Here is a 24,265-nt window from a genome sequence, read left to right on the forward strand (position 1 = left end):
CCCCGCCCCCCGCGCCCCCTCCTCACCGCTGGCTCGCGGCAGTCCGAGCAGCGCCAGCGCCAGCCCCACGGAGGGGAGCCAGGGCCCGCCGCGGGGACACGCCCCCATGGCTGCGGCGTGCTTCTCGCGGCTGAGTCCGGCTCCTCGGACCGCGCTCGCGGAGCCGCACCGACGCCTAGGCGACCCTGGTCACGGCTGAACGGGGCCGGGCGCAGGCTCTGGGTGGGACCCTCTGGGGAGAAGGCGGCGATTACCTCGGGCGGGCCCTCCTGAGGGGGCGGGGGAGGGAGCTCTTGCTGCGGGAGGCGGGCCCGCCCTAGCAATACCTCCGCTCCGCCTTCGGGGCCCTGGAGGAGAAGGGTAGAAAGAGGACCGGAAGCGGCAGGTGACCCGGCTTCCGCTAGCCCCTCGTGCGAGGCTCCTCCACGCCTGGAGTGGGCTGGAGATCCGCGCGGCCCCGTGGGCGCCCGACGGGAGGCCGCGAGGGCATCTCCGCCCCTTTCCCGTCTCTCCCCCAGGCCGGCGGGGACCGTTGGCGACACCCGCGGGGTTTCCCTGCCCAAAGGAGAAAAAACAACCGGACGATGAGCTCGAACTTCCCAGGCGCTGACCCTCGGGCAGCTGTGGGCGGCTCCCGGGAAAGCCTATGGCCTGTGTCCCTTGCGGGGACTTTACGCTAACGATAACTGACGTCGAGGCGGAGTCCCTGAGCCAATAAGCGTGCTTGAGGGCCTAGGATGTGCGGGGCCGTAGGGGGAGAGCTTGTGCGAAGCCCGTGAAGTAACAGGACTTGGAGGAAGCCGAGAGGCAGAGCTAGGCGGGGAAGCCAGGAAAGGCTGCCGGGAGCCCAGCCAGGTGCAAGGTGTAGGAGGAGTGCCCATGGGTGGAGGGGGGAGTCAGGAGAGAAGGGAAGCATGCAGCCGGAGAGCTGTGTGCTTGGTTCTGGAGGTTGGAGCCCGCTCCAGAGAAGCCGCCTTGGCAGCCCAGTGCAGAGTTCAGCACGTAGATCCGCCAGCGGGCTGCTGCAGCCCCCACGCCCGAGCTGGTGAGTGGCGGCTGTCGGAGAAGGGGCCCTGAGAGGTGTTACAGTAGCCAGGCTTTGGAGACAGATGAGACGTGGAGAGCGGGAGAGGTGCTGAGGAGTTGGAGGTGACAGGAGGTTGGCAGCCTGGGAGGGTGATGCCACCCTGGACAGTGCCAAGGAAGTTTGGACAGGGGGAGGAGAGGAAGGGTTTAGGGGGAAAGATAAATGAGTTTAGCTTTGGACGTGTTGAGTTTAAGACGTCTTCAAGATAATCTAGTTTGAGATGGCCACTAGGCAATTGGAGAGGCAAGAGTGGAGGTCAACAGAGAGGTTAGGGCTAGATAAGTATGTTTAAAAGACATCTGCACAGAAATGATAATTGAATTCGTGGGAGCTGATGATGTCACCAAGTGAAAGAGTATGGAGGGAGAAGAGAAAACCCAAGACAGAGCCCCGATGTTAGAGGGTACGAACTGAGCAGGGATCCAGCAAAGGGGACTAAAAACCAGGAGAGTGATGTTCTCAGGACCTAAAGAAAGTATCCAAGAAAAGAGGGTGTTCCATAGTGTCAAAGAGAGCTGAGAGAGCAAGAATGAGGATTGAGAAAAGACCATTGCATTTGGCAGTTAAGAGATCGTTGGGCATTTTGGAGGGAACAGTTTTAGTGGAATGATGAGACCAGAAACCAGATTATAAGGGCTCAAAAAGAGAGTGAGAGGAGAGGAAGACGGGTGCCTATTGTTGACGGCCTTCCCAAGGAGTTTAGCCATAAAGGGCAGAAGAAATGTAGGATAATGGTGGGCATGAGAGAATCAAGGGAGATTTGTTTTATCGTTTGTAAGCAATAGGGAAGGAGCCAGTAGACCGGGAGAGATTGAAAAGAAATGATAGAGAGGGAGACAAGATAGAATAGAATCTCTTGTGCAGGTGGAAGGGTGAGCCTGGGTAGGGGATAAGGCCACCTCTTCATGTGAAATGAGTAAAGGAGGAAATAGTTGCAGATAGTAACTGAGTGATAAGAGGAAGAAGGAGCTCACAGCGAAGGGCTTCAGGTTTTGTGTTTTTTTCTGGGACAAGATTCTCAGCTGAGAAGCAAGGGAGAGGGAGAACCATGGAAAGTTTGAGAAGGGATGAAAAAAAAAAGCTTTGCAAGAGCTCACTGTGGAGAGTGAGTTGATAAGGTATAGTGGGATTATCTAGCAGTAATGAGGGCCCAGTGAGGTTGTGTAACATAAATTTGTCATGGACCCAGTCAGAATGATTGTGTGACTTTCTTCACTTTCATTCAGCAGCAGGTAAGTAGGAGTGAAGGAAGTAAAAGACAAGGAAGGGGGCGGGGAGAGAATAATCCAAGAATGAGGCTTGGCTAGGTACATTTGGTGATATAAAAGTGCCAGGGACTCAAGAGAAAAGGACAATGTGGAGTTTAATTGGTTCACCAAGGGCTAAAGATAGGGAAAAGAGTGACTAGTGCCTGATAAAGAACTGAGGGGTTGAGGGATTGGAGGGCATAACGTGGAGGAAGAGTAGGGTTTGGTTGGTTGTTTGTTGTCCTTTGTCTTCAAAGAGGACCAAAATGACATCACCATGATAAAGTGAAATTTCAATGTGTCTGCCTATAGCTGATCAGAGCTCGGAATGCTCTACCACAGGTTGGGCACAGATAGTTCATGTGAATATTTGGGGTGGATATCCCAAATTTGTACATCCTGCATTTACTTTGTGTTGTCTCAATTCTGCATTGCTCAAAGAGCACAGCACCCTTTCTGATGTGGGCATGCCATGCTGAGTAGTCCTGTGCCAGTGTCTCCCATGTTGCACAGTCAAATCCAAAGTTCTTGAGAGAGACCTTGAAAGTGTCCTTGTATAGCTTCTCCTGGCCACCATGTGATCATCTGCCCCATGCGAGTTCTCCATAAAATAGTCTTTTTGGCAAGCGTACATTTTGCATTTGAACAACATCCCTCAGAGTAGCACTCTCTGAAGCATGGTTTGAATACTTGGCAGTTCAGCTCGAGCAAGGACTTCAGTGTCTGGTACCTTATCCTGCCAGGTGATCCTCAGAATCTTCCTAAGATAATTCAAATGGAAGCGATTCAGTTTCCTGGCATGGCGCTGGTAGACTGTCCATGTTTCACAAGCATATAACAATGAGGTCAGCACAGTGGCTCTGTTCATCTTCATAGATTATGGTCAGATAAGAGAATTTTAGAACTATAGAATTATTGATTAGAATTATTCAAAGTAATTATTCTTATGGAGGTGGTGCATCTGTGGCAAAACTAAGTGTATAACTATCTTTGTGTATGGCTAAGGTAAAAGAGCAGGTCATAGGAAGTGAGTAGGTTGAGGAACTGAATGGTTAGGGCATACATTATAATAATTGTCTCCTTTGATTCTCACAGCTACCCTGTGAGGTAGGTACTACTGGTATTTTCCTTCTCATTTCAGTGTGACATACTACTGCCTCGCCTTAATTTTTTTATATTGACGTAGCTTTGGCCACTGCATGTTATCTCGTTTGTTTCTGCTAGACCTGCTGTGCAGGTAGGACAGGTACTCTTAACTCCTATTTTACAGATCAGGAAGAGAGACAATAGAGGGCTGGAGGCTGAGGCAAACTAGAAGTGTGACTGGGGGCAAGTCAATTATCCTTTTCGTGTCTCTGGCTCTTCTTTATGACATTTGGAGGTGATTAACTGATTTTTACGTATCAAAATATATACAAAATGCGTTTAGTATATTTTGCACTAATCTGATTGATTGTGGAGGGTCACAAACCCTCAGTAGCCAGTCAGCAAAAGTTCTTACTATGTTCAAAAGGCACCTAATTAGAAAAAATAAAATAAAACCAATCCCTGCCCTCTTGGGGAGACAACGTGTGAATCTTTAGATCCATACAAAATATATTTAGAGTAATCTGAGAGAGGAAGATGGGTTTGGAGAGAAGAAGCTCATCAGGAAAGGCCTCCTGCAGAAGGTGGGCTTAGGGCTGTGTTGAAAGAAGGCAAGGGTACTAAGAGGCTGAGGTGTGGGCACACAGTATTTGAGGCATAGGGTTCAGACAGTGCAAAGACATCAAGTTGGAAGTTGGACCTGACAGGTCAGTATAATGAGACCATAGAATGCCTGAAGGAGGGCAAGGTATAAAAAGACTACAAAGGTAGGATTATGAAGAGCTTTGAATGCCAAAAGACTTTATATTTGGTCCTGGTGATAATTAGGTCCATGGGATCTTACTGAACAGGGGTGTAACATGGTCATACATATGATTTGGAACAGTGACCTTGGCAACTGGGTGGAATGGAGAAAGATTTAAGGCAGGGATACCCATTCAAAAGTAAGTAAGCTCCTTGTGATCAAGGACAGTTTCATTTTTATCTCTGTATCACTAGGACTGTAGAATGTCATTTTCTCCAGAGACTCAAAGATGAGCATTGCACAGAGGTCCATGGAGTGGTGGATACAGACACACTATAATGTATAATCAACAAGGAACTCCAAAGAACAGGAGCAAAGGACATCATCAAAGAAATCTATGACAGAAAGAGAAGATGGGCTGATTATATGGGGAGGGCAAGGGATGCCAGGTACGCATCCAGATGACTCCATTAATAAACTAAGGATGTCACAAATATTGAAGAGGGCCTCTGGCACTTTGAGTGGGCTCCCTATGTGATATGTATCAGAATTTCACAGGATGGGAAGGCCTAGATGAGTTTCAATCCTCATTATTGGAGTGAACTCACAGAATAATTAAGATCACAGATACATTTGAGTGTCCCTGAGACCTAGAACATCCTTAATAAGTGATTATTGAATTAATCTCCAACAGCAGAGTGAATTTCCACATTAGGAGTTCCTGACAATGTTGAAATCATACGTCCCCACCAACAACTAGAAAAACTTTTAAAACAGTTTTTTAAAAAGCAGTTTTAGCAAGGTTAGCAACTGATTGAAGGTTGGTGGCTTTTTGTTTTTTTTAATACTGGTAAATGACAAAAATAGGACTGAAGCCAGGCTTTGACAAGTCCCTATCCTACAAAGGAGGTGGATGTGGGTGGTACCTTCAGAGTCAGAAGACCCAAATTCAAATCCTGCTTCTGGCACTGCGTCTGTGACCTCTTGTCACAGTCATGTCATGTCCTCTCATCTATCTGGGCCAAATTTAAAAAACTGATAAAAGACTTTTGAATTAAACAAAGCTTTCAAATACACAGTTTCATTAGAGTGACAGTCAGAAACTTAATTTCAAGAAATTGAGAGAAGGAAAGGGAGTAAGGTCATAGTGTAGACAGCTATTTCTAGGAACTTAGCAGTGAGATGGAAAGATGAAGGAAAATAACTTGATGAGGTCACATGGTTAAATGATTTTTTAAGGCTAGGAAAGACTTGAACGTTGTATGGGAGTGTGTGGGTCAGAGACCACCGACTCAAATAAAAATCAGAGACTTCTCAAGGTAGAAGCAAAGCAGCAAGATTTTATTACAATCTTGTGAGAAAGGGCATCTCCTCTCTGACAGGTAGTCAGAAGAGTGAGACAGTTACAGAAGGGAAAAATAGAGATTATATAGCCCTAACGCAGATCCCACCCCCCCACCCCCCACTGGCCTTTTATTCCCATTGGCTGTGAGGCAGGCTCACAATCTAAATGCAACAGTCTACCCTGGGAATAGGGGACAAGGAAGCAGTGGAATAACCAATAGGCATTATGTTGATGTGGATGTTGATGTGGCAACCCAAGGGGGGTTGTGTTATGCTAATATGGCAACCCAAGGGGGGGAGTTTAAGTTTCATATTCCCAAAAGTCACATGATTTCCGGGGAAACCGAAACTTAGGCCTAATCATCTACTAAAAAGCCTTTTGTTAAGCACTGAGAAGTCTTCACTAACTTCATTCCATTCAGGAGGATGTAATCAAGGGCCCTAGTAAAGGATTAACCTTGGCAAGAAGGACCAGCCTATGGTGACCAGACCATTGGCCAGTTTTGAACAGCTTATGTAAAAGGGGCTAAAGGCTAAAAGGCTTGATTGTAAAACTAAGAATGTACAAAGAGGAAAGTGAAGCCAGAGCAAAGGTGATGGACCTAGACAAGAGGGAAGGATGGAAGGACTGCAGATTATAGTGAAGGTCAGGAAAAGGTTTAGAAGAAAGCACAGGGAGAGATGGAAGAACGGGACATTTTGATTAGAAATTTCATCATTCACTATCATCAGGGTTGTTCAACATTCTGTGATGGTGAGGCCTAAGGTACTACCACTTCTGAGGAGAGAATGGAGATGGAGGTCATGGGAGTTGAGATGGATGAACCTCAGTTCAATACCAGGGGAGTTAAAGGGACATCAACATGACTCCTGAAGGTCCCAAGTTTGAAGATGGATTGGAGTGGAGAGAGAAGATTATGAGCCTGGTAATGAAATGAGAATGAGAAAAATTGAAAGTAAGCTAGAGCCAGGTAGATGGCAGCAACAAGAATCTGTACTGGTTGATATAGATTGATAAAATAAACCCCAAAGGAGAGAAGGTTCTTGAATGACCCCACTCAGAGGAAGGGTCTGAAAGTAGCCTTGGAGAACTAGAAGTATGCCAATTTTTCCTGGCTCAGTGTGTTGGGGAGGAAGGAGAAATGTGGGAGAAGGAGCAGTCCACACTGGAAAGATCTGTCTGTGACTATCATGGTAAATGACTGAAAGACTTCAGAACTCTGATGGAGGCAATGATCAGCCAGCCATGATTCCAGGGGACAAATGAAAAATACCCCTTACCTCCTGACAGAGAGGCATTAGACTAAATATGCAGAACAAGGCACATTTTTAGATTTGGCCAATATGGGAGTTTGTTTTGCCTGACTACTCGTGTTTGTTAAAAGGGGCTTTTTTTCATGTTTCCCCTCCTGTCTTCCTGGGAGGTGGTAGAAGTAAGGAGAGAGATAGTGAGAGAAATGAGAGTAAATGCTTGTTAATTGAAATAAGATAAACTTAATTTTTAAAAATGGTGTCAGGAAAAAAAGGATGAGAGATCAGGATTAAGAGAAGTTTGTTAATGATAAAGTGAGGGATGCAGAGGGCCCAGTGGAAGAAGTTAGAGAAAGGTAGGACCTGGGGAGGACTAAGGCTTATCAGGGTAGTGATTAGAATGTGAAAGCTGTACTAACCATTAGTTAGAGAAAAGGCAGGATGTGATAATGGCAAATTAAGAATCTAAAACTACTTTTGTAGGACGGCTTACTTTCATGTGGGGAGAATAAGAGATGGTTGCTTGGATCAGGTCAAACCTCAGCTGGGCCTGGAAAGATGAGAGGTCATCAGGAGAGATATGGAGGGAGTGTGTTCCAGGCACAGGAAATAACCCACGTAAATACCAGAAGGACTTTGCAGAGTATTGTCAGGAAATAGTTGTATGGGTCATAGGAGTGTGAATAAAAGGGTGTGGAAGGGAAATGCATTAGGTGTGTTTGAGACATACTAGGAAAAGCATCCTGGCTTGAACAGAAGGTTTGAGGTGTGAAAAATAAGTTTGAAATAAGATAATTGAGGGCTTTATATGCCAGACTTAGGAGTTCAGACTTAGATAAGGGACCTCTTTAAATAGCAGAGTGACAGAAATAGGGCATGATTTGAGGAAAGCAGTACTTTTGAAAAATTCATTTGGAAGATGCAAGTAATGTGCTGAGGCAACTAGATGGCTTGGTGGATAGAGTATTAGGTCTGGAATCAAGATCTGAGTTCAAATTTGGCCTTAGACACTTACTAGCTTGGTGATCCCGAGAAAGTCACTTAACCTCTCATTAATCCAGTGGAGAAGGAAATAAACCACTTCAGTGTTTTTGCCAAGAAAACCCCGACAAGATTAGCCTCATAATGGTCCACAAGGTCATGAAGATTCAGAAATGACTGAACTGAACAAGTAATCCACGGAGTGTATTGGGAGTTGGAAGAAGCATGGACACAGATTAATTGAGAAGCTGCTTTAGTGATGAGTGAACTTACATTGGGGTAGTGGTAGACTGAAAATGTTTATTTTTGGAAAGGACTTTTAGGACGTTTAGCCCAACCTGTACTTGAACAAGAATTCTCTTTACAGTATAGTTGAAAATTAGTCATCAGAAATGGAGAGTGGATGGAAAGAGAGGAACATTGAGTAGGCCAGTGTCACTGAGTTGTAGAGTACAGGAAAGGGAATCAAAGTGGAAGGAAGGAGCCACATTGTGGAGAGTATTAAAGGGCGAACAATAGGTGATAGGCAGCTACTGTAGTTTAAGTGAAGGGGAAGGGGTGACATGGTCATACCTGTATGTTAGGAAGATGATGCTGGCAGCAGAGTGGGAGATGGGCTGGAATGAGGGGAGACCTGAGGCAGGGAGAACCACCAGGAAGAGCACAGTAGTCCAATGAGGTGATAAGGGTCTGTACCTGGGAGGTGGGAAGGAGGCAGAGCCCTCAGGTGTTACAATTGACTGAACTGGGCAGCAGATTGGCTATGGGATGAGGAGTCGAGTCTGACACTGAGGGTATGAGCATGAAGGATGAAGGGCATCAGAAATAGAGAACTAGCCTCAGGCAGGAATAGCTAGGTTCAGGTCCCACGGCTGACAGGCTATGTGACTCTCGCCAGATCTAGCAACATCTCAGCACCCCAGGCAACTCCAACATTGTATGTTGCAGAGTGAGTGCTGATCCATAGGCAGTGACTCAAGAATGTTCTCACTTTTGCCCATTATTTTGTAAATTCGGAAAAGAGTGCAAAAGTTGTAAAACAGCAGATCATTTGTGGTACATGCATTACATATAGGCAATAAGCAGTGGTAGCTTAGCCAGCACAATTCAGTGACTGAAATATCTTTAGCATACTTCTCTGAAAACTTCTGTTGCAGAAGATTAACCTTCTTGCTATGTTGACAACATGATCATATGATACGTGATTAGATCTTTTAGGGAATTTTATAAAATATGAAATTGTGTAAATTTTTGGTACTTTTAAGGCTCTTTGTAATGCTTTCTTTAGCTGGTGGGTCAGTCTGGCCCTGAAGCTTATAAAATATGACCGGGTGGGTGTGGGTATGGGTGTGGGTTGTGGTATTTGCTTTGAAGCCTAACATGAATAGGTTGAAGTCAGCTTTAATGAGTGAAAAGTGCACTCACATGGAGGACTGTGTTCCAGTAATTTATGACAAGACTGAGCATCCCAGATAAATGAAAACATGGAGAAGAAAAGCTGAAAGATGTTGGAAGATAAATGTGGCTCTAACAGCTGTCCAAAAGGAAGTGTTAATGATAAGAATTTGATATCCCTGCCTGAAATGTACCCCTTCCTTACCAGTTTCTGAATTCCCTAGTTTCCTTCCTGATCCAACTCAGGCACCTTTATTGATCCCCTTGGCTGCTAGTGGGTACCAAAAAAAAAGTCTTGATACCTAACTTGTGTATATACTTGTCTGCCATGGCTAGATGTTAGGCTCCCCAGCAACAGGGATTGTTTCCCTCTTTTACAATAATAATAAATAACAACTACTAACACTTAGATATAACTTGGTATGTGCCATGCACTGTTAAATGCTTTACATTAATTATCTTATTTGATCCTTACAACAACCCTGGAAGGTAGGTACTATGCTTATCCCAATTTTACAGTTGAGGAAACTGAGGCAAACAAGTGAAATGACTTGCCCAAGGTCATACAACTAGTAAGTGTCTGAGGCTGGATTTGTATGAAGGTCTTCCTGACTATAGGCCCAGTGTTCTGCTCACCTAGCCGCCTTGATGGACGCCTTTCACAGGACAATGGCATTTTCTTGTTACCCTTGATTCATTTAGCAAATATAGGTCTCCGTTGTTCTGTTGCGTATAACAACAAATGTCAGAGAAGCGTGCCAAGCAAAGGCAGTTCTAAAGAGGCTTTTATATGTCACAGAATATATAAGCTATGATCCCACTCTCTCAGTGACCAAGACTGCCCGAGGGCCTCTTTTGTGAGCTATTTATCCTATATGTTCCATAGTTAAGTTTCCAAGCTTAGAATTGAAACAAAACATGGATTTTTTTTTTTTCTGCTCCTCAGGCCACAAAGTTACCTTTCATTTTTATTTGAAATCCCCAAGTGTAACTCACTTGAAGAGAAGGAGGCTGGCCAGCTGCTGAGGCTAAGTGTTTCTCATCCCTCCTCAGAGTCCCACGTGTATGGTCCAGGAACTGTGTTTAAGGCACAAGGAATGACCTGCCCAGATGCAAAGAGGGGAGTGCAGAGTAAGACCAGGAAGCAGCAGTAATCTGATTGGTTGAGAGGGAGTATGAAAGAAAGGATATAGACTAAAAATTAATGTATGGAGTTTGAGGAAGAGCCTGACTTAAAAAGAAGGTTCAGGACATAAAAGAGCAAAATATAAGGTTGGAATATCAGATTACTGAGGACTGCATTCCAGGCAAAGGTATTTAAACTCTAGAGAGAGGACTCTTGTGAGCTTCTGGAATGACATGAAACTTAACGCAGTACTGTGTTTTAGAAAAATTCATACAGCAGTAAGCAAGCAACATACAAGGTTTATGAGAGTGGCCACAGAAAAATTAGTGAGAAAGTTGGTATGGTGGTGCAGGTATGAATTAGTAATGGACCTCATGTCGGGGGGTGGTAAGAAAACTAAAAGTCAGAGTTGGATGGGAAGCCCAGAGAACATCTAGCCCAACCTGTACCTGAAGGAGAAGCCCCTTTTACTCTCACTGTTGTTGGTCCTTCATTTTTGAAGGGGACCAGTGACTTGCCTGCAAACTGGATTTCAGCGAGGCAGGGCTGCACAAAGTCCTCTGCCTCACTCTCTCTTCCAGTGTCATTGAAGTCCAGTGGACAACAAAAATCAGGATGACCAGTGATATCCTGGGATGCAGTGACTAACCTTGGCATCTTTGATATCTGACCAAGCTCTAAGCACTCCTACTTCAGCCACCTTCATGTCCATTGGAACAAATTGTTTTCATTTACCTATTCTGCTGGGGGAAGTCTTCACATGCTTGGGGTAGGCATCCCCCTAACTCACTGACAGGTTTGAGGCCTGTTGCTTACCTTCAGCTTGGTTTAACCTGTCTGCTGAGATGGTTTTACTGAGGTGTGGCTGTTGCATATGCTATGGCTTCTTGGAGCCACAAGTGAGAGTTGGGTGAAGGTGGACACCAGAGGTAGATGAGCAGGCCTGAAAAGGACTCAGCAAACCCTTACGCCAGAGGTGCTCGTCTTCCCTGAACACCCTATTCACTCACCTCCCCTTTACTATATACCTGGACAAGGGTCATCAGAAATAGAAGGAGGGGCTATCCTGAAGCTCTTTTGCAGACCCCTAGATCCATAACTTAGGTGGTAATTGGACCTCTGGTCCATTCTGATAAAGGAAATTCATGGATAGGGCTTCCATGAGCCTTTGGCTGAAAGGGACAAGCACCACAAGAAAGAATTATCTCAATTTTGTTTGTTTTCTCTGCTAAGGAAAATTATCTTCAGGTCAGGAATTGTAACATAAAAGTGATGAACTACAAACCAAACAGAGGAAGAAATGATAGAAAAACATCCAGTCTCCATAAATTCCCTAAGTTCAGGGCAAAGAGCCCTGACAGAATCTATGCCAGGCTACTCAAAGACCTTGTAGACATGTTGCTGAACTTTGAAAAATTGTGAAAAAATGAGAGCAGGAATGAAGATGAGCAAATGTTAATAATGATTTTTAAAAACTGTCACATGATGGAAAGATAGACTTGGGGTCAGGGAACCCAAGTTCAGCTTTTGCTTCTAAATCAAAGTTCAAGTCTGACCTCAGACACTTGACACTTACTAGGTGTGTGACCTTGGCCAAGTCATTTAATCCCAATTACCCTGCCTTCCCACCTCCACCTCCCCACAAAAAAAGGCATGAGCCTTGTGATCATGGGCAAATCATTTACCTCTTCAGGTCTCAGTTTTCTTAACAGTAAAATGTGGATAATACACCTAATATTTATTGTGAAGAAAGCACTTTCTAAACCTCAAAGAACAATTATTATTGTAACTATAAGCTAGTAATTTTGACTTTCTTGTTTGTCAGAATTCTAAAGGGGCAGTTTGTGAGTACTTAGGAAAAAGAAGCAACAATGACTATAGTCATCGTGGCTTTATGAATGAACATTTCATGCTGTAATAACCTCCTTTCCTTAACTGTTCTAGTAGATCTGGGGAATGCCATAGACATAGTGCTGGAAGCCAGGCTGGGTCAGGCCAGACTGATGGTGTAGCAGTTATCAAAAAAGAAGACAGTCAGTCAACAAGCATTTATTGTTTATCATGTGCCAGGCACTGCACTAATCCCTGGGGATACAAATCCAAACAAAAAGATAGTCCTTGCCCCCAAGAGGCTTACATTCTAATGAGAGAAGACAAACATAAATAGGTAACATAAAAAAGTTGGTCCAGGTTTCCAGGTATGAGCATGGTGTCCTGGTTCAGAAAAAAAGAGATGGTTCATCTGGGAGCCTTTCCCAAAATAAAGGTTCCAAGAAGAACTCACCAGTGGGAGAAGGGGCCCACAGAAGTAGTCAGGAGGCAGCTGAGGCATGGTGGCACAGTCTGGAAAGTTTACTTAGCCATAGTATGAGAAGGGTACTCAATAAGGAGATAGCACTTGTTCAGGTAGACAGAGACCCTCTCATCTCCATACATGCACAGAAATGCATCTAGTCAACATGTCAGATAGGTGTAGTAACTAGATTGGCAGTGGGATGTCCTTCAAGTCTGAGGGGCACAAGCTTTTTATGGGTTGGCCTTTTTATGCCCCAAGCATCCAAGAAACCACACTGGTTTCTGATTTTGAACCATTTGGTAGTGCCAAGGACTTTGACCATCAATAGCTTTCTTTTCTGAGTCTTCCAAAAGCAAAGCTGGTTGTCTAGGGGCACTGCCATTCCTGGGAGCACTAGAGGTTGTCTCCACCAAGGTGAGTATAGAGAGAGTGGTCAGGGTGGTAGCAGTGGCTTGACTTGATTGTTATATGCCCCTTTTTGTCTTGCTGCTTTAGTTAGACTAGCTTGCCTGACCCAGTGGTGGTAGTTAGTTGGCAGCTGGTATTGCAGGTGGTGGGAATGGCAGCCCTGGATAATAGTTGCAGGGAAGGCTAGAAACAGAGGCAGTGAGTGACTTGGGGAAGCATTGCTGTTCCTGGGGTTCTTAGATTTACCTATCATGGCATTTGGAATCCAAATGAAGGACATTAAAAAGCTGAAGTACATCCAGAAAATGTTATTTGTGAAAGCACATGTCATGAAGATTAGTTGAAGGAACTAGGAAATTTACTATAATATTTAGCTATACCAGGTATCTTCATATATCTGAAAGGACAAGTCTGTGAAATAGGGATTAGTTGGGGTTTTTTTGCCTGTTTTGTTTGTTTCAAAGGACAGAACTTGGAACAATAGAAAAAAGTTGTAGAGAAGATTTTGGTTCAGCAGGAGAACATCCTGACCTCTGTCCAAAAGTGGAATAGCCTCCCTCAAGTTCAGGAGTTCCCTGTCACAGCTTTAGGCAGAAGCTAGATGAGAACTTGTAATAGATGTTGGAGGCAAGTTTTCTTTCCAAGTACTTTTGTACGAGATGAACTCTGAGGTCTTTTCAAATTGTGTGAGTCTATGATTTTATGTTCATGAATACCCACTCCCTAGTCCCTAAAGTTTTAATCATTCCATGTTGGACCCCACATTCCTTGACTGGAGCAGTAGATAGAACACTAGACCTAGAATCAGGCAGACTTGAGTTTAAATGTGACCTCAGACACTTACTAGTTTTGTGACCTTGGGCAAGTCACTTAATCTCTGTTTGCCTTAGTTTTGATAACAGCAATACCTGCCTCCCAAGGTTATTTGAGGATAAAATAAGATAATAATTATAAAGTGCTTAGCATATTACTTAGCTCATAGTAGGTCCTGCATAAATGTTAACTCTTATTATAATAATTATTATTACATTCTAACAGGTGCTGTGACAAAAGTCTAGTGTACATTTTTTAAAAAACAACATGGGTATTCATTATTATCATTATCACTATCATCATTATCATTCTTTGAAAGTTCTTTTTACCTTAAAGATGGACTTCATATAGAAACAGGTCAGGGACATTGCAGTCCTTTTTTATTTTATTTTTCATGTTCTATGGACTATAGCAAAAATGGATAAAATAGCTGCTTTTGTAATTGAATAAAAGTATTAGGATCTAAAGTCATCTTCTGTAGGGTCAGTTCCAGTATTTCCAACACAAGACTAAAAGAACATGTAACTTGTCCTGTTCCCATGTGATTTTAATATCCTTTGCAAGGTCTATTATAATAATCGTTGCTAACTAATAATAACATGCCATAACATTCTCTCTACAACCTCTGTCAAACCCACAGAACACGTTTGTTTTCTTAAGACTTTAAACAACTCTGAGGTACCACCTCACACCTATAGATTGGCTAACACGACAAAAATGGAAAATGATAAATGTTAGAGAAGATGTGGGAAAATTGGAACAATAATGCTTTGTTGATGGAGTTGTGAACTGATCTGACCATTCTGGAAAGCAATTTGAAACTATGCCCAAAGGGCTAAAAAACTGTGTTTATCCTTTGATCCAGCAATACCACTCCTAGATCTGTATCCTGAGATCATAAAAAAGGGAAAAGGACTCACATGTACAAAAATATTTATTGCAGCTCCTTTTTTTGGTGGCAAAGAATTGGAAAATGAGAGGATGCCCATCAATTGGGGAACAGCTGAACAAGTTGTAGTATATGAATGTAATACTGTTGTGCTATAAGAAATGATAAGCAGGTGGACTTCAGAAAAACCTGGAAAGACTTATATAAATTGATGCTGAGTGAAGTAAGCAGAATCAGGAGAACATTGTATACAGTAATAGCAACATTGTTCAATGACCAACCTTGATAGACATCGCTCTTCTCAGCAATACAAGGATCTAAGACAGTTCCAAAAGACTCATGATGGAAAATGCTATCCACATCTAGAGAAAGACTCTTTAAAGTCTGAATGCAGACTGAAGCATACTATACTCTCTCTTTTTCTTTCTTGTGGCTTTTCCCTTTTTGTTCTGATTCTTCTTTTACAACATAACTAATGTATAAATGTGTTTAATATGATTGTTCATGTATAGCCTATATCATATTGCTTGCCATCTAGGGGAAGGGGAGCGGACAAAGGGAGGAAGAAAAAAATTTAGGACTCAAAATCTTATAAAAGTGAATGTTGAAAACTATCTTTACATGCAATTAGAAAAATACTGTTAAGTGGGAGGAATAAAGATCTTGCAGAATTTCCTGGACCAGACTATCTAAACTTATCTTAAGTCTTACTCATGAGCCCCTTCCTGACTAGTTCCTCAGCAATCTTACTCTTTCAGCAGTGGGCTTGGCAGCATGTTGAGCTAATGTCTAGATTCCTAAAGTGGTCTTAGTCACCATTCATAGAAATGTAATGTCCAAATATTAATCATATGATTAGTTTAGCTTTATATGGAATAGCATAAGCCATGAGGCATCATCCTGCGTTACTCAGAGGAGGTCATGACGATAATTCAGCTCTGAGTACCATCTGATAAAGGCTGAGAGGGGTGGGGCTTGCTGCTACAGGATTATGCCATTTTTCCAAGTGGCAGGGTCACACTGGAAACAAAAACATCTGAAGTAGAGAATGGTTTTGCAAATACAAAGGAAAGGACATTTGATTACACAAGACTATTCTGTACACATTAGAAAATGGAGGAGAGAAAAAAAGAAAACAGGAGGGAGTGGAATAATGTGTTCAGAAAAGCAAAAGAGCTTGCAGGGTGGGAACCTGCTGCCTTGAGGCCGCATGTGGCCCTCTAGGTCCTCAAGTGCAGCCCTTTGACTGAATCCAAACTTTTGGCAGGTTCCCCACTCCTGGCCTAGGGTGACATAATCTGCACTTCTGAACTTCACCATACATGAAAATGATGAATATTCAAAAATGAAGAAGAGATTAAAATATTTTTTCAAAAGGAAACTGGAACTGAACAGATTATTTGCTTCTTGAACACTGAATAATAGAAATGCAGGTGGAATGAATGTAGCAGGCAAGGACATCTATAGCAACAGAGTGACAACAGAGAGACCAGTAAGATATTTCTTTCTAAATGCACACAAGATAGAGATGAAGGTAGAAATCTGGTAGAGGTAATGGTGAAGATATGGGCAGGTGGCCTTATGGACAGAACCTGGCAGTACCCTGACAAGGCGAATTTTTTGTTTGTTTTGTTTGTCGAACTACATTACAATATGGGAAGGTTCATGAATTGCAGGGAGTGGGGTGGGGAGAAATAGGGAAGTAGAGAGGAATGTGTGATATGCCAGGGTCAAGGGCTAACAATGAGGGGAAGGTGACCTCCATGGGAGTAGGAGATCAAGGATACAGGAAAGAGATTTTGAGACAAATTTTTGGGGAAAGGTAACCAGGGAAAGACATAGATCAGCAGTGGACTATTTAATCAGGTATAGGGTTGTGTTCTCTCTGATACCTGTAATGATTGGCATTGTTTTGGGAGTGAGGCACAAGGGAAAAGAAAGGGAGAATCCATGAGATAAGTCTTTCATGGCAGTGACAGAAAGTGACTAGAGGGAAGAGCCTAAAATGGATATTTTGTTTTTGTTTTGTTTTTTGACTGTCATCTTAAAATCTTTTTTAATATTAATTTTTCTTATTTTGAATTCCAAATTCTTTCCCTCCTTCCAGCCTGTTTCCCATCCATAGAATAGATACTTTGGAAACATTGCATGAGGAATACGGAAGAGAGTCCAAATAATTATAAAGGCCATGAATTAGAGAATGAGAGTCTAGAATAAACAGAGAGGATGGATAATGAAGGCAGTGAGAGAAATCTTTTTTGGAAAGGAGCACAAAAAATAAATTTAAAAAGTCATGTGCAGAACTAGTTGAAGGGGAGAGGAAAGAAATCTACTTGACTGAGAGAAAAAGGGGGAAGTGAGGAATTCTATAATCAAAAGCAGGAGAAAAAAATGAACTAATAAAATTCTAAAGGGAAACAGATAGCAAGAAGAAAGTATCAGAGTGAAGAGAAGAGAACCATGGGAACAAGGCCACCTTTAAAAAAGATTAAAGTAACTGGAGAAAAATAAGCCTTGTTTATAGCAGAAGAAGAAAAAAAAATCACAACTTGAAAAAAACCCATTATTAGAGAAAGATGGAGGAAAATATAAATCTAACTCCTATTACTTTAAATGTGAATAGATTAAATGATCCAATAAAACAAAAAGGAGTGACAGATTGGATCTGAAAAAACTACAATTTATTGCTTACAAGAAACACATTTTTAAAAACAGACATATATAAAATGAAAATGAGATGGGGAAAAATGTACCATGCATCACGTAAATAAAGAGTTGCAATCATGCCATTATGCAAAGCAAAAACAAACATTCAAAATGTAAAAAAGGATAAACAAGAAAACTATATTATACTGAAAGAAACCATAGACAACAAGTTAGTATCAGTAGAAACCAAAAGCATAAAGGAAACATTATGTTGAGTTTTAAAGAGAAAGGGAGTAACATAATAGTGGCAGGAAATGTCAATATCCATCTCTCAGTTTTGGATGAATCTAACAAAGATAAAAGGGAAAACAGGAAACTGACCAGATTTCTGGAGAAATTGAAAGGCTTCTGGCATCTTCTAAATGGGGCAGGGAAAGAATATGCATATTTTTCAGCATCACATCAAATTTTTACAAAAATTGACCTTGTACTAGGGCACAGAGATATTACAAACAATTATAAAACAGTAGAAATTGTTATTCCAACCTTTATAAATCATCACACAATAAAAATAGAAATTGTTCCAAGGATCACAAACATACAGACCCAAATGGGGACTTAGACATAATCTGATTTCCCAGACAATTGTTAGGTAGAATATAAGCACAGACAGATCCTAGGAATACAGAAATAAAAACAAAACACTTTCTTTTAAGTAAGTACCATAATGCGTTTTACTAATACAACATGCATATATATATACACACACATATATCTAAAAATATGTATGTATGTGTGTATGTATACATATACAAGCGTATACAAAATAAAAACAACTAATTAGGTGGAAGAGATACTAGCAATTGAAAAACAGAAAAGGCCTTATTTTAGTTGGGCCTTGATAGAAACTAACGTGGTGAGAAGGAAGGGAGTCTGTTCCAGACATGAGACAAAGGGTGGTGGAATGTAGAGTTTTGTGTGAAGAATAATAAGAAAGCCCAATTTGACTGGACTATAGAATATATGAAGTAATGCTTTATTAACCTGGAAAGGCAGGTTAGAATCAGGTGTTGTGTCTTTAAATTCTTAAAAGAGGAGTTTCTATTTAATCTTAGAGGCAATAGGAAGCCAGTAGAACTTATTGATCAAGGGAGTGACATATCACTTGTCCTTTTGGATACAAAAAAGGATGAATCAGAGAGAGGAAATGCTTGAGGTAGGAAGACATATTAGAATATTATTTCAAAATTAGAACAATTATTACAATAATCCGATTAGAGCCCAAACTAGTGTGGTAGCTATGTGAGTTGAGAGCAGGGGAATAATACAAGAGATGTTGTAGAGCTAGTATTAGTAAACCTTGTCAACTTGATGGGATATGAAGATATATTAGAAACTGAGATACTACTTAAAGTGTCAAAATAAAGCCCATGCCAATTTTTGCCCACTACTTGGCAGTAGCATGGCATAGAACAGCAGTTCTCAAATGTTTTGGTCATAGGACCCAAAGAGCTTTTGTCTACATGGGCTATAACTTGATATTTATCATATCAGAAATTAAAATGTCTTATTTTTATGAAAAAAGTTTTGACTCACAGATCCCCCAGAAGGATCTCAGGAACTCTTGGAAATTCCCAAGCTATGCTTTGAAAATAGCTGGCATAGTAGATATTGATAATGGGAATCCAAAATTTTCAGTTCAAATCCTGACTGTGATACTAGTTATGTGACCTTGGTACAAGTTTCTGTGCCTGATTTTCTTCATCTGTAAAATAAGGGGCTAGGACCCCTTGAGATCTCTAAGGTTCTTTCTAGCTTGAGTTCTTATGATCTGTCATCCATGAAGTATACAGGCTCTGCAATTGAAATGAAACTCACTGAAAACATTTAATATCTTGTTAGTGTAGTCCCATGAGGCTTTGCTTCTTTACCTAACTTATTGGAATTTAGTTCTCTCTTCACTAGAAATCAAAGACAAAAGAACCCTTTCAAAGTAATGTTTATTGAACCATGTGTTGGTAGAACGATAATATCTAGTAACCAGCATCATAGCAACATATACATAGTTATCTTTAAATAAACAAGGAAATGTTAGTATAGACCTTTATTCCAGGAAGATGTCAAACCAAAGCAGTGTTTTAAGCTTTTAAGAACCTTGATCTATTAATACATAAAATAGTCCTAAGAATTTTGTTTTTCTGATTCCTGGGAACTTTAAATCTAGGGGGAAAATTAATAAAAGTTGAACAATTACCTTTTCTAAGATAGCTTATTTTAAAATTTGCTTGGTAGTATACATAGTATGTAGAGAAAACTTTGGAGACAACTAGATTATTCACTTTATCAACTAATAATGCAAAAAATAATTAACAACAAATTAAACTACCAAAGTAATAAAACCTAGCCAGGTTTTGTTTTGTTTTTTTACCTTACCAAGTCCCTTGTAATTAGTCTTTAGTGTTTGCCGTATATTTCTCCTGGATCTTAAATGTCAAATTTTCCATTGAGTTTTGGTCTTTTAGTCAAAAACACCGGAAAGTCTTTCAGTTCATTAAATTCCCTTTTTTTTTTCATTCAGCATTTTACTGAGCTTTGCAGGGTAAGTTATTTTTTTTGGTTGCAACCCCAGCTCCAAGATCTGTGTTGTTGTAGTGTGAAATCTACTAGGTCTTGGGAAATCTTTAATGTAGCTCCACAATATTTAAATTTTTTCTTGTTGCTTGTAATATTTTCTCATTGACCAGGGAGCTTTGAAACTTAACCATGATATTCCTGTAAGTTTTCGTTCTGCGGTCTCTTTCAGGTAGTGATCAGTGGATTTTTTTTCTATTTCTATATTACTGCCTTCTAGAACTTAAGGACAATTTTCCTTAATTCTTTCTGGCAATGTTGTATCAAGATTCTTTTTTCTATCATAACTTTCAAGTAGTCCAATAATTCTTGTGTTGTCCCTGTTTGATCTGTTCTCCAGATCATTTGTTTTTCACATTGTCTTTTTTTTAATTCTTTTGATTTTGTTTTATTATTTCTTGGCAGGTGCTAATATCATTTGCTTTCCTCTGTGTGTTGGTGACTTGTTGGTCAGCAGTTGCTGCTGATGAGGAAGGTAGACTCCATCTTCACAATCATTTGTCCCCTCAATGATGTCCATGGAGGCTGAGCTGGAAACAGGTGTGGTGGCTTGGGGATTCTGTTATTTCCAAGGTTCAGGGCACGAATCTGGGTCTTTAACAGATCAGTGGAAACAGAGGTGTGACCCAGATGTGGAGGCTAGGATATCTCTGTCATGTCATCTCTTGTGCTAGGAAGTCACCCCAGATTGGTTGAGGTATTTGGCTGTGCCCCAAAATTTAGGGGAGTTTTTAAGAATCTAAGGGAAAGCCAAGATGGATGTTGAATAAACTTCAATCTGAGGGGTTAAAAACAGTGTTCAGTCATTCAGTAGGAAAAGATAATACTCTTAAAAGAAAAGCAGCCTCCCAAGTATTGCAGGGGCATCTGCAAAAATGGTTTCACTTTCTGTAAATACTTCAATCCATTTCTTCACTGAACTTAACGCACGCTCCTGTCCTGATGCTTTCACATTTCCTTTTCTTTTAATAATAATGCCCTTTTTCATTGGGAGACTGAACATTCTGCTTTTTAACTACTTAGATTGTCGGCACAAGATTAAAAAGAAGAGAAAAATAATAGGACAATATTAAAGCAAACTCTTTGATATTGTAGAAGCCTCTGCCAAGTTCCTTCTTAAGAAGAGTTTTAAAGCTTTTAAAAATGCATTGCTTTATTCTGACAACATCTTAATTGTTGAAAGAACCTTCTAAAAGTCATAGAAGAGGGTGTGGTACTAAGACTGAAATTGCATTGAAGATTTCAGGTGCAGAAAACTTCACCTCCATGAAATTTCCAGGATCTTAAGGTTATGTGTAGACAACCACAGACATTGGATTGGTTCCTTTGCAGCAAATATTCATGAGTTTGACTCCAAGATTATGTTCCAATTTCAAAGTACGTCAGTAAAAACAACAGTAACACTGGTTATGTAAACATACAACACTTTACTAGTTTGTAAGATACTTTTAAAATATCTCATTTTATCCTTAAAACAACTTTGCCAGGTAGGTGCTGTCATCATCCTTATTTTACAGATGAGAAAACTGAGGTAGACAGAGGTTAAGAGACTTATTCAGGGTCATAGAGCTGGTAAATGTTAGAAGCTGGATTCGAACTCAGCTCTTCCTCACTCCAGGTCCAGTACTTTATCCACCACACCACCAACCTGCCTAACAAACAGGCTGAAATAATAGAACATTTTAATTAAAGTGGTGACACAGATAGTAAGTTTACTGCACAGTTTGTATGCCACTCATCCTGAGGCTTGATTTATGTAGAATAATGAAGGGATTGGCCAGTGTACTTGAAGAATACATAGTTTTGTCCTTCCTGGTGGGATATACAGAGCATGAGCAATATTCCTTGCCTGGTTCCAATCCAAGAGATGGGTGCTTGGTGAGCCTACTTCTGTCCAAGAGCGACTGAGGAATTAGCATTGTAGGTTGTTAAAGAGTCTTCTGATTGGCCAAGGGGCTCAAAGGACTCAAGAGACACTGAGCTGGAAATGAATTCACATTTAAAAGGTCTTGGTTTTTTCTCCCTGGCATAGAGTGAGATAAGAACTTTTGTGAGCTCTGAGAGTGCTCCAACTCTCCCACCAGGTTACCCTGTGGCAGAGAACACATGCCCACCTCTCTTTGGTATTCTTTTTTTCTTGATCTTAGGTGAATGGGTATTCTGAGAGGGAAGTGCGCCAGGTGACTTTCAATTTCAGGAGAACCATAGCTGTCAAAGAAATACCACTCAAAACCAGAGATAGTAGCATTGAGAGCTGACTTTGATGAGGAGCCAGGGAATTAGCTGATCAACATACTTGATGCAACCTTGCTATGGATTGGTCTGCCAGAAGCTAGACTAGTTGAACAAGAGAGCAACTCCTTAAAGAGAAATGAACTCCATATAGGAAGAAAAGGTGCTCAGGATTCAGTCACATGATGCCCATTTGTTCCACATGTTACCTACATGTATGTTTCATTTTCTTTGTCCTTGAAGCTTTGAGGCCACTCTCCTAAGGAACCTTGTATATGCAAAAGAGAGTGCACTTCCAGTTTGGGTGCCATTTTGTAATTTCTATCCTTGTTACACTTTCTCAGAAAATGTTCTTTTTGTAAAAGCTACTTGATACTAACTAGCTGATTGATATTAGGAAGTACATCTATTGGGGATTTGTAAACAACAGTACTAGAAACTGCCACTTTTTAAGAGTTATCACTAGAACCTCTGGGGTCTGGAGGAGGGAAGCATTTCTTGGAAACTCCTTTCCTAGTTCTTGGTCTAAATAGCCTTTCTGAGTTTGGTGAGTTGTGGGTGGAGTTGTAGGTAGTTAATACATCTTGCCCTCCCATGATCAAAGAGACATGCATTTTACCTTTACTTGCTTGTATCCACTGCCCAGGAAAGCCCAGGCCAAGATTCTGGGAGAAGCTCCTTGGGCTACTGTGAGGGACAGCTAGGTGGTGTAGTCAATACAGCACCAGTGCAGAAGTCAGGAGGACCTGCGTTCAAATCTCACCTCAGACACCTGACACTTACTAGTTGTGTGACTTTGGGCAAGTCACTTAACCCCAATTACTTCATCCAGGGTCATCTCCAGTCATCCTGATGAATATCTAGTCAGTGGATTCAGATGGCTCTGGAGGAGAAGTGAGGCTGGTGACCTGCACAGCCCTCCCTCACTCAAAACAAAGTTAAGTGCAAGTCATGTCATTATTTCTCTGATGGCATGGTCTTCTTCGGCAGCGAAGGACGAACATACAGTTGGGCTACTGTATTTTGTTTCTGCTTTCCTGCATCTAAACAGGGCAGCTGGGTAAGTATGTTCCCCTTTCTCTTCTGTCCCACTATTTCCACTTTTTAGGTTCCTTTCCTGCACTGTATAACCTAGAGCAGATGTTAACAATTAGAGGCAAAGGAAAGGAAAAAGGGTAGAGATTGGGTAGTTTGGCCTAACAGATGCAGTTGTGATTAATTAATTAATTGATCAAGCCATCCAAAATGTCCAGAATGCTATGCTGAGATCTTTGACTGAAGCAAGTTGTGGTTGTGAGGAAAGAGTGAAAAGCCAAATTTAAATAAAAAAAAAAATAAAGGAAACACACAAAGTCAGTATGAACTAATGACACTCATACCAGGGTATGGATCTGCTTAAGAGCTTGATCCATTATTTTTGAGAAAGCAAAGACAGGGACAATATCTACTTCTTTGAATTCCTCACAGCACCTAGCACAATAAACAAATGAATAAAGTATTTATTAAGTACCTACTGTATGCAAAGTACTGTGCTAAGTGCTCGGGATTCAAGTAGAGAAGTCAGATAGTCTCTTCACTCAAGAACTTCTCATCTGGGGGAGAAATAACACTTGGGAGCATTTCAACTGTGAGTCAGTGGAAAAGTCTCATAGGCCTTTCAGTACAGATAGCAATGTCTCTTTAATGTGATTTCCACTGATAAAATCTGTATCAGTTTCCGATGGTGAATCATTTGACAGTGCCAGGGACTTTGATGCAAGAAGCTTCTTTTCCCAGTCTAACTATTCTGCAGCATCTGTAGGAGCACTTGTGAGGCTGCATCTCATCAGAGCTTGTTTCCCAGCATGATGGCTGAGGGCGCTGGGCTGGAAGCATAGCTATTTCCAAAACTCTTAGGTTTAGAGTTCTGGGCCATTAAGATCTGAGGGGAAAGGGTGGTTAAGGTGGCCTGACCTGCTTCAAACATGTGACCTCCAGTCTCTCCCCGCCAAGGTTGGCTTGTCTGCCCTGGAGGTGTCAGTTGGCAGGGGGTGGGGTGGGGTGGAGGGGGTGGCTGACCCCTTCTTCACAGGAATTGCTTTCTCTGAT

At 41.5% G+C, this 24,265-nt stretch overlaps 1 protein-coding gene and 1 long non-coding RNA gene across 6 annotated transcripts in view; one reads left to right on the plus strand and one right to left on the minus strand.

The window, feature by feature from the left end:
* The window catches only part of LOC140529363 (complement decay-accelerating factor-like), a 45,086-nt gene extending 44,759 nt beyond the window's left edge, over nt 1–327 (minus strand). For all 5 annotated transcript variants that reach the window (XM_072647971.1, XM_072647968.1, XM_072647969.1 and 2 more), the window contains exon 1: nt 27–327. In XM_072647971.1, the coding sequence (XP_072504072.1) occupies nt 27–108 (82 nt within the window). In that variant the 5' untranslated portion in view covers nt 109–327. The remainder of the gene's footprint in view (nt 1–26) is intronic.
* Nucleotides 328–2,246: 1,919 nt separating this feature from the next.
* The window catches only part of LOC140529367 (uncharacterized), a 34,345-nt gene continuing 12,326 nt past the window's right edge, over nt 2,247–24,265 (plus strand). The window contains exon 1 of the long non-coding RNA XR_011975534.1: nt 2,247–23,237. This is a non-coding gene — a long non-coding RNA (uncharacterized lncRNA). The remainder of the gene's footprint in view (nt 23,238–24,265) is intronic.

Source organism: Notamacropus eugenii, chromosome 2 (genome assembly GCF_028372415.1).
Source record: "Notamacropus eugenii isolate mMacEug1 chromosome 2, mMacEug1.pri_v2, whole genome shotgun sequence".
Classification (NCBI taxonomy): Eukaryota; Metazoa; Chordata; class Mammalia; order Diprotodontia; family Macropodidae; genus Notamacropus; species Notamacropus eugenii.